We start from the raw sequence: 13,668 nt of genomic DNA on the forward strand, positions 1-13,668 counted from the left end.
TGCATTTATAACGTAAAGCCCTCAATACGATGAAGGATAAAGACCAATTGATTATATTTAAAATTCCACATGCGTTACAAAGGATCGTCATAGCAAAATGTGGAATGATTATAACACGGCGGGAATAAGAAATATTTCTAAGCCTTTTGAACAGCAGAAGCTCTATGAAACAGCAATAGCTCATTGAAAGCAATGAGACGAATATATAGCGATTTTAATGACTACAATTATATCTTTGAGATCAAAGAACACAATTTTCACAAAATCTTATACAAATATATTGTATTATAGCTAAATTCAGTTATCTTCTAAATGTTAAAGGTAAATCATATAAATATAAAGTTGTGGAATGAAATTTCTATATATAACACAAAATTTTACGTTTATAACGACTTATTTTTACTGCATATATTACAGCTTTATAATTAGGTTGTCAAATATCTCCCTTCCGCTTTTTTGCACTTGGTTTATAATACAAAAAGGCGGAAGGGAGATATTTGACAATCTAATAAATAAAAAAATATGTATTCAAATCATATTTCTGCTTTCTACTATTGTATATTTTTTACAATAAATTATCATGGAATAAAAATCATCACCTAAGAACGATCGACAGAAAATCATTCAAATACCAATCGACACAGGAATATCTCAATATAGAGATAAAGAAACAAATAGATTAGATAACACCTTCGCCGAACACATTCAATCATTTCCAAATAATTCTAGGATTGAAATAAAAGTTCAAAGTGACTTTGTTTAGTTTTAAAAATATAAAACTTAATTTTAGCTATTAGGTTACAAGTTGACAATGACAAAATCGCTTTTAATTAATTATATTCAATAAATTAATCTAAAAATTCAATTTAATGCAAACAAAATTAAAATATTTAAATATTAAGATTGTAATAATTATCGAGCATTACTTCCAGAATAATGCCTAAATCTACGTACTCACATTACAGACTGATAATCAACCGAACGTTAGAGCTTTAAAGCTCTACTTTGCAAAAATTCAGTACACTTATTGAACGTTATTATAAAATGTGCAAGTTGTATTAATTACATTTTCAAACTAGAGTTTTTATTAAAATTATAATAACATGTAACAAATAAGATATATTCGATACAAAGTTTAAATTTTAATAAAACATTTGAACTCAAATGTTTTTAATTATCATGAAATTAATTTTAACATTGCACATATTTATAATATTCGCATAAAAACCGTAGAAATTTTTGCACTAATTATAAGCATATAGATATACATATTTAAGTACTTACCTTGCTTGGCAAAATCGCGTGGAAAACTCAAATAAAAACGTGCAAGTACAATTAGGGAATTGGAATGAATTAAAGGATATACATTAGGGAACATTTAGTATATATTGAGTGACCATTTTCATGACATGAAATATATTTTTAGTTTTGTAAATATATTAATAAAAAAGTATACTACATATAGAAATATCCAATTGCTTGCAAATGCAATATAAACTATATAATATTGTATCCATAAAAATGATCACAAAAATCATGCGCTATTTTAAAAGTCTTTTCGAAAAAAATCCTATAAACCAATTTTCAACTTTGGCACATCATTTGAAAAAAAATTAAGATGATTCTATTCGAAGTGACTTTCTGGACAATATTATTCATATTAACTAATATTGAATTAATTTTTTGTTAACGTTTGCAAAAACAATTCTAACTAGACTCGGGTATGGCTTTTAGATCAATCAAACGTTATTTCTCAGAGGTTTTAAGTTGGTATTTTGGATTTTTTCGAAAAGATCTTTAATATCCCTATATAAATCCTTTAAACACAAAAGTAAAGCTACATTAGACTTAATTGTCAAAATGTGAAACATATAATCAACCGATAATATATTTGTCGTTAATATAAGAGTTTTTTAGTTTTTATAGTTTTGAAATATACAAAAACGTAAAAAATTAGTAATCAAATAAAAAAAACTAAAAACAAAAACTATACGATCACAAATATTAGCCGGATAAAATATTAAACAAAGAATATTTATCAAATCAAAGGCAAGTCAAATATATCATAACGGTGATATAAAAAAGTCTTTTAATAAGATTTTCTAAAATACTGCAATAAACGAAAATTATGTAAATTTTATATGCAATATTATTTAAAAATTTTAATATTGATAAATAAATAATTACGAAGTTTACAAAATGACTCAAAAATTAAAATGCAATTATGGGAACAGTAATAGAATACGTTTCAAAAAAACTTTTGAATAATATTACGCACCGGAACAAATATGTTATAATTAAAATTTTAATCACTTTTTGATTATTTTCTTTTAAGTTTTCATCGGAATCATTTTTCTCTTTAGCATTACAATTAAGTTTCGAGTCTATTCAAAATAACGATGACTAAAGTGACTATGACACTTACCTCGTTCTGAATAGTGTAGTACATGCCATCGCCATCCGTATTGTCACCCGTATTATCTTTCAAAGTCGCATCGCTGCCTCTATGTTTGCCCCCAGCGCCGCCTCGGCCGCCACCCTTCTGGAAAGTCATTTTCAAACCGCAACGAGAGCGCCTTTTATCACTTCCATTGGAACCAGCGGCACCTCCTCGATTTATTTTAATCACAGTCTTTAAAGTTCCCGTATAAGCAGAGCCACGATGTTGTTGACTCAATAATCTCTGTTCCTTCTGTTTTTTACGTTCCTGCTTAGCGGCGTCAGCTGCTTGCAGGGTTAGAAGGCCCAAAGCGTTCATCACGCTTTCTTTCTGCAATAAAGTTTCAGGGCTTTCGTCCATAAGAGATACCAATACAGGTGGCGGTGTTTCAGATTTTTTCATATCTATGTTTTTGACATCAGTGGTTTTGACATCTTCAGTCTTCTCATTAGGTCTCAAGTTTTCTTTCACTTCTTCTCTTTTGTCAGTAGGAGTTCTTCTTCAGCAACCAGAATGGGAGGCTGCAATTCTTCAATGACTTCTAATTTTTTAATATTCTCTCCTAAGCTTAAATTATCGCTTGTAACAGTAGATTGAAATAAATCTTGATCTGATTTTGCTTGAGATACTTGTGAAATGCTAGGCGTTAAGTTATCTTCCATGGAGATATCTCCAGGACCAAAGTCATCTAATCGTTCCACGTCTACATCACTTTCAGTATCAACGGTCTGAGATATTAGAATAGGCTCTTGAGATGAAGTCAACATAGGAGTTTGAACCAAGTCTTTAATTGTTTCAACATCTACACTGGTATTACTATCGTATGCTTTCGCTTCATCGATTTCCATAGACGCTTCAACTATGTCGGCGACAGTGTCATCTTTCAAGTTTTCGCTAACCAAATCAGAAGCAGTTGTTACTAAAGGCATTTCCTTATCTAAAACAGGTGCCTGGGTAATTATTTCACCTAAACTAGGATCACTTTCAATTCCAACATTGTTTTCCATAAACGCAGGTTGACCGTAAAACTGTTTTACGTGCATGGCCCTTTGTGTCGGATTTTCTGGAGCAGGCTCGGGACTGACAGAATCCGCTTTAATTAAAATAGGAGGAGAAGGATCAGCCAACAGCGACACTTCATCCAGTGGTATTTCCATCGGATTTATGACTAAATGTTCTTCCTCCTTAGGTTCGATTTTAATTTGTATAAGAGGTGGCGTAGGTGTGACAACACTCCTTCGTTGTCGGGTACTTCTCCTTACAAACTTCGCTGTGTCAATTACTTGAGCATCATTAGGGGTTTCAGTATTAAAATTTTGTGACATTTTGTCCAGAATTTTCAGTTTGTCGGGCATTTTGGAATCTGTATCTGCATTCGTATCATTATTATTTTCAACATTGGCAGTAATTTTATTTGGTGATTTTTGTACCAAGAACTGGTCACAAAAACTACTTGTATCTGTTGTGTCAGAGCATTTAGATAAAGAATCGGATCGTCTGCGTCGCCTAGAAACTTCAGAATCCGAAGATGGTGCTTCAATTTTAGCAGCTTGTTGAGGCAAAGACTTAACACCCGAAACTGGCTCTGCTACAGTAGCGCTCATTAACCTGGGTCGTCTTTTCTTAGCACTTGGACTGTCTGCTCTCGGCTTTCCATTACGCAACATCTTCGGTTTTGTGTCTTCGCCCGCGCTATGTCTCCTTTTCCTCCTATTAGCTCTTTTAACAGTTACACCCAAAGCAGTCTTACGTTTACCGATAACGATTGAATTTTTAACTAATCCCAATTTCTTTTTTGCGGGCCCTTTCTTTGCTACTTTTTTAGTCACTTTGGCGGTTTCATCATTTGGAGCTTCGTCGGCATTTATCTCTTCGGTAGAATTCTTTGCAGCAGTTTTTCCCTTTTTACCACCTGTCGTTGGAGATTCATCAGACACTGCAACATTGCCACTGCTTGCCTCTTCAGCAACATCATCTTCGGTGCTCTGAACTGATTCCATTTCAGATGCATTCGAAGTTTCGTCTGGGGGAACAGAGGAACTCACGGCAGTGCGTCTTTTGCGGCCACCAGTTTTCGGTGTAGTGGTCGGGGTCTCTGTAGATTTGGTGGATGGGGATTCACTTAGTTTCGGCTTCTTCTCCTTTCCAGCCATTTTGAACACGTTTTAAATTTTGAAAAGAGTTGGCGTGTGTGAGGGCACTCACACGTGGTAGCGGGCGGGCGCGATACGTATTCCTTGAAATAAAAATATTCAATATTAATGATTTTGTAATTTATGATATTTATTGTTATACATTTAAATATGTAACAAATTAGTGATGAAATTAAATAATTAATTTGAAATATTAACTTAATCAGACAGTATTTTCGAAGCGAGCTTCTAAAAAAATTTGTAAAAGTTGATAATTTATAGGCATAATTTTCATTTTAATTCAAATATGTTTTATTGAAGAATTACGATAAATTTACATATTACAGAGCAAAATCATTAATTTCATTCAATAAAAACAAATCAAATTATTACAAAACCGGAAGCATATACCGGAACAAAAGAGTATGCGCCATCAAATTTCCGATAAACCTACACCTGTCGAAATTTTACCGAAAATCCCGAACCGTTATCTGCAAGGGTTCTTTGTTTATTGCACATTATATAATCTAAACTTAGTAAAAAAAAGTATTTAGTTTACAGTCACTATTTCAAACAACATAAGCTAATGATAAATAATTAAGAAAAATCTCTACCGTACCGTAATTATAAAAATTTAATTCCATTTAGATGAAGTATAGTAACAACTAATAAATTGAATTTTAACCATTGAAAAAAATCGAACTACACCTTTAAAGAATGCTATCATTATGAATTAATTAAACAAATAGATTCAGTAATCACATATTTCTATCATCAAATTAAGCTCAGTTTGTGTGCCGATATCTTCGCATTCCATCATTAGAATGTGAAAAAATAATAAATATTTTTAAACAATCGGCTTGTCAAGAATAATATAGATAATCTTTGTGGCAGAAAAAATTATATGCTATATGTGTATTTAATTAAAAAATATATTTTGTAATAGTTATTAATATAACTTTTGAATAATTTTCTTATACATTTATATTACTAATTCGTGTTAAATATGAATTTTAATCTTTAACACTTCGTGTGTAAATTTATAAATGTCTAACTCAAATGCAGTATTATCAAGATTGTTATTATCAAATGCTTCCGGCGTCTTTCTTTGTTCTAATATGTAAACGAAACAAATAAGCCACATTATTATTTGTATGTGGATATAACTATATTAGACTATAGAACTAGTTATAAAACTTGTAACTATTATTAGTTATATTGACGTATATAAATCCTTCATTTTTTATTTTTATTAAATTGTTGCTATCAATAAATGAATTTATTTTATTATTGATTTTAGCACTTGTTATATTTCTTGAGTTTTGAATTTAAATCTTTAATATGTTCAGCATCATCAACAATTTGCCATGCCATACTTTGAAATTTGTACTAAAAAAAGTGAAATTATCTAGTAAAGCAAGGAAGCTTATATATAGAATTGATTGTAATTATTCACAATTTGATTACTGCAAATAAGAGAAATAGATAATCTAGAACTTTTACAATGTCTAGAGCAAATACGTCTTTACTGATTATTAAAAGTAATTAAAACATCCCATATGATTATTAAAATAAATTATTAACTTCCCGTAGGGCAAGTTATAGTAATCGCAAAAAAATTGAAAATGAAAATTTTTATATATCTTTACGTTTCAAAGGTTTCTGAATATTTTGGCATATCTTAGAAAAAATGGATGTATGTGTGTGCGGATACAAATTTTCGTCAACGATTTCGGGAACACGGATCAACCGATTTGAATAATTCAAAAAACATTCGATTCGTATTAATAAGGAGACGTGCTGATTAGTTTTTGGCGAAGCCAGGTCTAGCCGTTTTGAAGATACGGGACAAAAAGTGCCAAAAACAGTAACTCAGTTTTTAAGAGACCGGAGCGTCCGATTTTAATAATTCTCTAAAAAAACATTTTACTTGTATTGACAGGATGAATAATTGATCAAATTTTCATGAAGGCAGGTCTAGCGGTTTCGGAGATCTAGTGAAAAAAAGTAAAAAAAACGCCATTAGAGATTTTAAAAATAAGCATAAATATTGTTTACATTCCTATGGGTTCCGTACCAATGTTTATCCGTTAGATGGCGACGCGGCGCTTACGCGCTTTGATATTTCGTCTCTATGCAGCTAAAGCAGTGCGATTGCTTTGAAAAAAAAGTTCAGAATTTCCAAAATATGTCAAAATAAAGAAAACATTTTTTTCAAAAAAAAAGTAATTTTTTGTCAAATTTATAGTTTCTCAAAAATCTAATTTTTTTTAAGTATAATTTTTTTCAAAAATGTTAATCGTTTTTAAAAAAATAATAATTTTTGGCACGGGAAATTCCAGCAATTTGCCTTAAGGCACGATGCCATGCGCCCCACTAGTTTTATGTTTGTGTTTCAAGTTTAAACCTATTACACAATTAATATACTAATATACACAATTAATAAAATTATTAGAAATATTTAAAAATATTAATTCATTAGCTAACAAGTATTTAAAACTTAGTATTAGTTAGCACAAAAATGATGGCCTTGAGGGCAAAAAAAATTATAAAAAAAGATAATCTATATGCTTAATTTTCAAAACAATTTACAAAATAATTTTAATTTAAATATGTTGTATTGATTGAGGCAAAATAAGATAAAACTAAATATTACAGAGCAAGTATTTGCACCCAAAAATATTTTGTATAACTATGTAAAAATATATTTTATATATAACAAGGGGCAAAATGACAACTCTGTTAACAACTATAGATAAATAAAAAGACAATTGTAAATGTTCAATAACTCAAAAATCCATTGGTTTATATTAAATATCAAAAGAATAGTAAGTACCCTGTAAAGGTTGTGAAAACTAATAAAAATAATTAATTTTGGGCAACTAATGTACATAATTTAACAATTAATGTACACAGTCAAATAAAATCACAAAAAAAACAAATGATTGATTTACAAACGCCATCTCAATAATTGACATTACATACCTATTTCTAATGAAACATAACCTCAAATAACACTACTTCAAGAAACATATGAATAAGTGCACACATTTACATTTTGCGACTAGCAATCACTTGCACACAATAATAACACTATAAAATTATCTAATTGAACATTAAAACACATGATTACATAAATAAAATAAAGTACATAATATAATATAAGTTTGAGTAATTTTAATGGCGTTTTTGACAAGACTGTACGGAGTTCATAGATGATCGGTAGCTCATACCGATTTGCAGGTAAAATTATCGGAAAGGAATACAAAGCGAACTACTACACCCTATTGAAAAGTGACGCACAGCTGTATGTTGCCAAAATCTCATTGAAATGAACAAGATGATATAATACTTGCTCTGGCAATACATTCAGATAATAAAGCAAGGTTTAATTTTCTTAAAATTTAATTATTTTTAAATTAAGATTTCTATTACGTTGGAACCAAATTCTTCGGAAAATGTTTGTAGTTGACTACATATTAACATTAGTTGAAAAGGCTGAAATTATTATTTATTAATCATGTAATGAAAAATTAATAATGAAAAAATTTTGTTTAGCATTTATATAACTTGTCATAGTTTTCAAAATTGTATTTTTATTCAAAAATATATATATATATATATATAACTAGTGGGGCGCATGGCATCGTGTTTTAAGGCAAATTGCTGGAACTTCCCGTACCATTTTTTTTTAAAGATTAACATTTTAAAAAAAACTACTCTGAAAAGAAATGAGATTTTTGAGAAACTATACATTTTTGACAAAAATTTACTTTTTATAAAAAAGAAGACTTTTTGGAGCAAAATTTATTGTGAAAAATTTTGGAAATTCTGAACTTTTTTCAAAGCAATCGTACTGCTTTAACTGCATAGAGACGAAGCGCGTAAGCGCCGCGTCGCCGCCTAACGCATAAACAATGTAAACAAAATCTATCCTTATTGTTCAAATCTCTATAAAATATCTGATAATTTGATGTGCATATGTCTAATGATCATTTTTGACCGCCAATTGGCATTTTTTTACTTTTTTTACTGGATCTCCGAAACCGCTAGACCTGCCTTCATGAAAATTTGATCAGTTCTTCATCTTGTTAATACAAGTAAAATGTTTTTTGAATTATTCAAATCGGATGCTCCATTCTCTTAAAAACTGAGTTACCGTTTTTGGCACTTTTTGCCCATATCTTCGGAACGGCTAGACCTGCCTTCGCCAAAAACTAATCAGCACGTCTCCTTATCAATACGAATCGAATGTTTTTTGAATTATTCAAATCGGTTGATCGGTGTTCTCGAAATTGTCGACAAAAATTTGTATCCGCACACACATACATCCATTTTTTCTAAGGTATGCCAAAATATTCATAAACCTTTGAAACGTAAAGATATATAAAAAATTTCATTTTCGATTTTTTTGCGATTACTATAACTTGCCCTACAGAAAGTTAATTATCAACAGAAACCGAAAATATCAATTATATCGTATTAAACAAAAATATCCGAGTTAAATATGTGGAAGAATTGTTCATTAGTTAGAGCTTTCGCACATTTTGTTATATAATTATTATAACCTATACACGTTATGCTGGTTTAATTTTTTTTATTTCTACTTTATGCAAAGAAAAAATCGATTATTAAAAAAGTGCTCTCCAGTAATTTGGGGTGGTTAGAGTTATGAGATATCAATCAGAGATCTTAGGATTGGTGTCATCAGTTTTCATTTGGAAATCTAGATGGCAATGTTTTTACGTAAAAGTGTCCCTTAACCGATATTGCTGCATCAATAAAAAATTCATCGCTTTTTCAAAAATTGTAATAACTAAAGGTGTATGGCATCGATCCTTAAGGCAAATTGCTGTAACTTTCCGTACCATAATTAAATATTTGAAAAATAAAATTTAGTTTTAAAAAATATATTTTTAGAAAATTAAACAAAAAAACTTTCGCCAAAAGCAATCGTTTCGTCAACACAAGCTGTAAGCTTTTGAATCATTCAAATCGTATGCTATGTTTTCATAGAAACTGCCATTTTTGCCATCTCCGAAACAGCTGGACTTGATTTTGCCAAAATCTAATCACCACTTCTCCCCATCATTACTAAGTGAATGTTTTTTGGATCTCTTTGAAGCTCGATTTCTATTTTCTGCACTCTTTGCTCAGTATCTCCGAATCGGCTGAGCCTGCCTTTGCCAAAAACTAATCTATTATTCACATCCATTTTTCCTAAGGTATGCCAAAATGTTCAAAAACCTTCAAAACGTGAAGATATGCAGAAATTTTCAATTTCTCGCTTAAGTGTCAATAAACGTATTGAGCAAATTTAATTTGGGGGTGGGTGGCTTCAAAATAGCAAATTCTATTTAAGAACACAATAAATAAAACTGTTTTTATTATAAGCACTTAGATTATTCGATTATATGTGATACTTTTTCAGCTACGATATTATGCTATATCCTATATTTTCGATCTATATGTTTTATTCGCTTTGGAGCCTTGTAAAAAATTCTATTAAATTTACTTGATAATAAATTAAATAAAAAGCACTTGTTCGTTGGATTTCATAATTTTCTGTTAACTTACTTATTAATTGTTAGAAAACCGGGACTATCCGAGATAAAAGATCTAAATCCGGGACAAATATCGCTTTTAGAAAAACTCAAAAAAGAAAAGATTGAAAAAAGCTTAAAAAAATAGAGTAATTTTCAGTAAATATACGATAAAAATGAAAAGGCAGCGATAAAAAAGCGTTATACATATACGAATATTTTCGAACAAATGGGAAAACTTATGGTTCCGATATTGAAGATTAAGCTGACGATTCTAATTCATCATTAAATAAAACAAAACATTTTTTTCATGGATTGAATTGTATATGATTATTGTATTGACTATTGAATTAAATTGTACATAAGTGATGGAGCTGAAATATTTAATGCTTCCAATTATAAATGATTGCAAAAATTTTGAAAATAAAGAAAAGCTTTTACTATTACTTATTCTTTTGTCAATGTCGCAATAAATGACTAAAATTATACATGTCAATTCATATAATCATTATAATCTCTTCAAAAAAACAATTTACTTCTATACCGTAAACCCCATAATTAATTTAGGTAAAATAGTAAAAGTAGTCGAAACATTTCAATATAACTAAATTTCGAAAATTTAGTTTATTTTTATACTATAAAATATTATTGGAGCCGAAAAAATGCTCAAAAGTACATCGCGATTAAAAAAAACCTTGGCAAAGAAACCACCACTCGGAAATGAATTTGGAGCCAGGAAAACTTTCAATAAGGATTTCTATTTCGATTTCCATATATTTAAATATTAATTTAGTAATCTCAAGTTTATTCGTCTGGGAACTTGATGAAACGGGACTTACAGGCATAGTAATAGGACTTATGTCATAGTCCTGTAATATTTTTAAAGACTTCGTTTTGAATATAAACTTTATACCCAAGCGAAGTTCCATTAAATTCACAGATGAATAAAAAATATTTGAATTTTTGCTGGAGATAAAATTCACTTTCAAGCTATGGTTATGGCTAGAGCCATAATAATTAGCTTTTTTGATTTTGCGTAGATTATTATAAGAATCTGCATTTATAAACAAATTTAAATTACTCAAAACAAATTTCACTTTGAAATGATATCTTTAAGCTTTGGATGAGTTTTTGGATGAGAAACTTTGATGAGTTATAAAGATAAATATATGCAAAGCGTACATAAAATAACAGTTAGAAATATTAGAAAAAATCATTAGAAATTTACCATAAAAAGTATTTTTTCTGACAAAGCTAAGTTGTTAAATTAAAGTAGACATGATGAACGAGCACGTTGTTTATATAACAAAAACGTATGAATCAGCTTTCTTCAAAAATATTAAACATTATCAGTCTATTTACGCACAACTTAAAATAAAATGAATCATAAAAAATGTGATAAAAATGCAACAATAAATTTGTATGAAAAATGAATGAAAGTGTATGTAAAGTAAATGAAAATAGTTAAAAGTAATAAAGCAAATAAGTTCCTGAATATATTAAACTTAAATAGGAACTCAGATATTATAAATCAATGAGATTAATTAATACTCATCTCGCTATAAATCTTTTCTAGAATTTCAGGATTATTTTACCTAGAGATCTTATCGAAAAGCATAAGTTTAATTACTTATTTTTTCACCATAGTAAGTTTCATCAAAATCCCAGAAGAATAAATACGAGGTTCTCCTTGTAAGTACAAAATGCACATCAAAACTAACAATATGTGAAATACTAATAAGACCAAATAAATATATAACGTAAAAATCGAATTTGTAGCAGTATTTTTATTATAAGGTTATGAATGTAATACATCAACAGAAATGAATCATGAGTCATTAAAAACACACTTTGATTAACTCTTTTCTTTTATTATAAAAAGGTAAAAACTATTCATGTAAGCAAATTGATATTAACGCATTACATTATATTTAATAATTTAAGTTACAACAGTTTTTTTTTAAGTTAATAATTATATATATGTATCGTGTTTTTATTTTTAAACTTAATGATTTTGTGCACTGATCGGCCAAATATAATTTCAAGTTTTGGACAAAATAATTTAATTGAAAAAAAAAGATAAAAATGTTTAAAATAATCAAAATAGTATTATTTATCCTTTCGTCGTCGAAATAGAGTTTATTAAAGAAAGAACATGAAATTATAGTTAGATAGAGTTAGATGTAAAAAATTAACTACCTTTTAAAACTTAAAATACTTTCATCCTAATCGTATTCTTCTAGATAAGATAAGTGGATTTTAAATTTATTATGGAATATACTTTGAGCAATTATTTAAAATATTTCATAAATTCGTAAAGAAACCATATAAAGTATTATACATCGTTTCTTCATATATCGAAAATTCGTATTCTAATAAGTAAATCTTAAGTAAAATTGAGAAATCTCAAAATAATTAAAAAATATCCTTTATTCGTAAACTTACTCTGGATCTGGTTTCCGAACAAAGTTTTCATGCAAGTCTTGAAGTATATTGTTAACCCTCCGTCGGTCGGCGTGGTGGCCAGACTTTTTTCGACTTTAATTAAAAAAAAAAATACTTCTAGTATCCTATCGACTTAAATTTCTTGACTTTTCCTAAAATTTCATTAGCTGTCGATCAATGAAAAAATCAGGACGAAAAAAAATGTACAGAAGGATATTATAAGGATATTAACTTTTTTATACTTCGAACGGTCGGAGTGGTCTGTCTAGACCACCCATACATTTTTGATGAAATATACGCATTTTGATATATGTAACCAGTATTTTGTCTTTTTTCTGGTATTTCTATTCAAACTGCGTTTTATATATTCTTTGCTATGTGTTGTAACATGAATGTTATTATTTTCATGACGAGAGTTCCTTGAAAACCTACCAAACTTATTGGTCATCGCAAACATTGAAAATCGGATGAGTAATGCGCACATTTCAACCAATTTTTTTACCATACTGCGATCAAAAATTTTTTTAGAAAACCTGTAGTGAAATTATATTTGTAACTTGAATTTACAGCTCATTTCAAAGGCGACGCTCATTTCGTTTCAGTTGAATTTCACATTCATTTCGAAGGAGCCGAAAAAAAGAATAAATATCGTTTTTCATTGATATAAAACAGAAAAAATAAAAATAATAAAAAAGTGACGCTTTTATACAATATAATATGTAATTGTTTTATTATAAGCAAGCTCCACATGCAAAAAAAACGGTTAAAAATAAAAACGAAAAAATCAAAACAATAAATACTACTAATAATCGTTAAAACATATAAGAGACCACAAAAACGTATTTACCACCATAAATGCATGTAAAATGAATGGTGGTCCAGCCAGACCACTCCGACCGTTCGAAGGTGAATAATATCCGACCGACGGAGGGTTAAAACAAAGTTCATAATAAAGAATTCTAAAATTGTTAACATGAGCAAAAAAATTAATAAAATATAACATTAGACATTGAGCTTTGACATGAACTTTTTTGAGTCGATCGTTTCTATCCGACAAGACTCGAGACCACAATGCCCCGTCGCGAGAGATTTCTTCTGGAAATGATTT

General features: G+C 29.2%; 1 protein-coding gene across 2 annotated transcripts in view; it reads right to left on the reverse strand.

The window, feature by feature from the left end:
• Nucleotides 1-2,792: 2,792 nt before the first annotated feature.
• The window catches only part of LOC113384426, a 20,773-nt gene continuing 9,897 nt past the window's right edge, over nucleotides 2,793-13,668 (reverse strand). The window contains exons 1-2 of one of the 2 annotated variants that reach the window (XM_026622139.1): nucleotides 7,558-7,795; nucleotides 2,793-4,676 (exon numbers count right to left, since the gene is read on the reverse strand). In XM_026622139.1, coding sequence (XP_026477924.1) covers nucleotides 2,908-4,593 — 1,686 coding nt within the window. In that variant the 5' untranslated portion in view covers nucleotides 4,594-4,676; nucleotides 7,558-7,795 and the 3' untranslated portion in view covers nucleotides 2,793-2,907. Of the gene's footprint in view, nucleotides 4,677-7,557; nucleotides 7,796-13,668 lie in introns of those variants that run through there. The other variant, XM_026622138.1, reaches the window with a different exon arrangement.

This window comes from Ctenocephalides felis, unplaced genomic scaffold (assembly GCF_003426905.1).
Source record: "Ctenocephalides felis isolate EL2017-DRISC unplaced genomic scaffold, ASM342690v1 CF-g0.4_SCAFFOLD_03571, whole genome shotgun sequence".
NCBI lineage: Eukaryota > Metazoa > Arthropoda > Insecta > Siphonaptera > Pulicidae > Ctenocephalides > Ctenocephalides felis.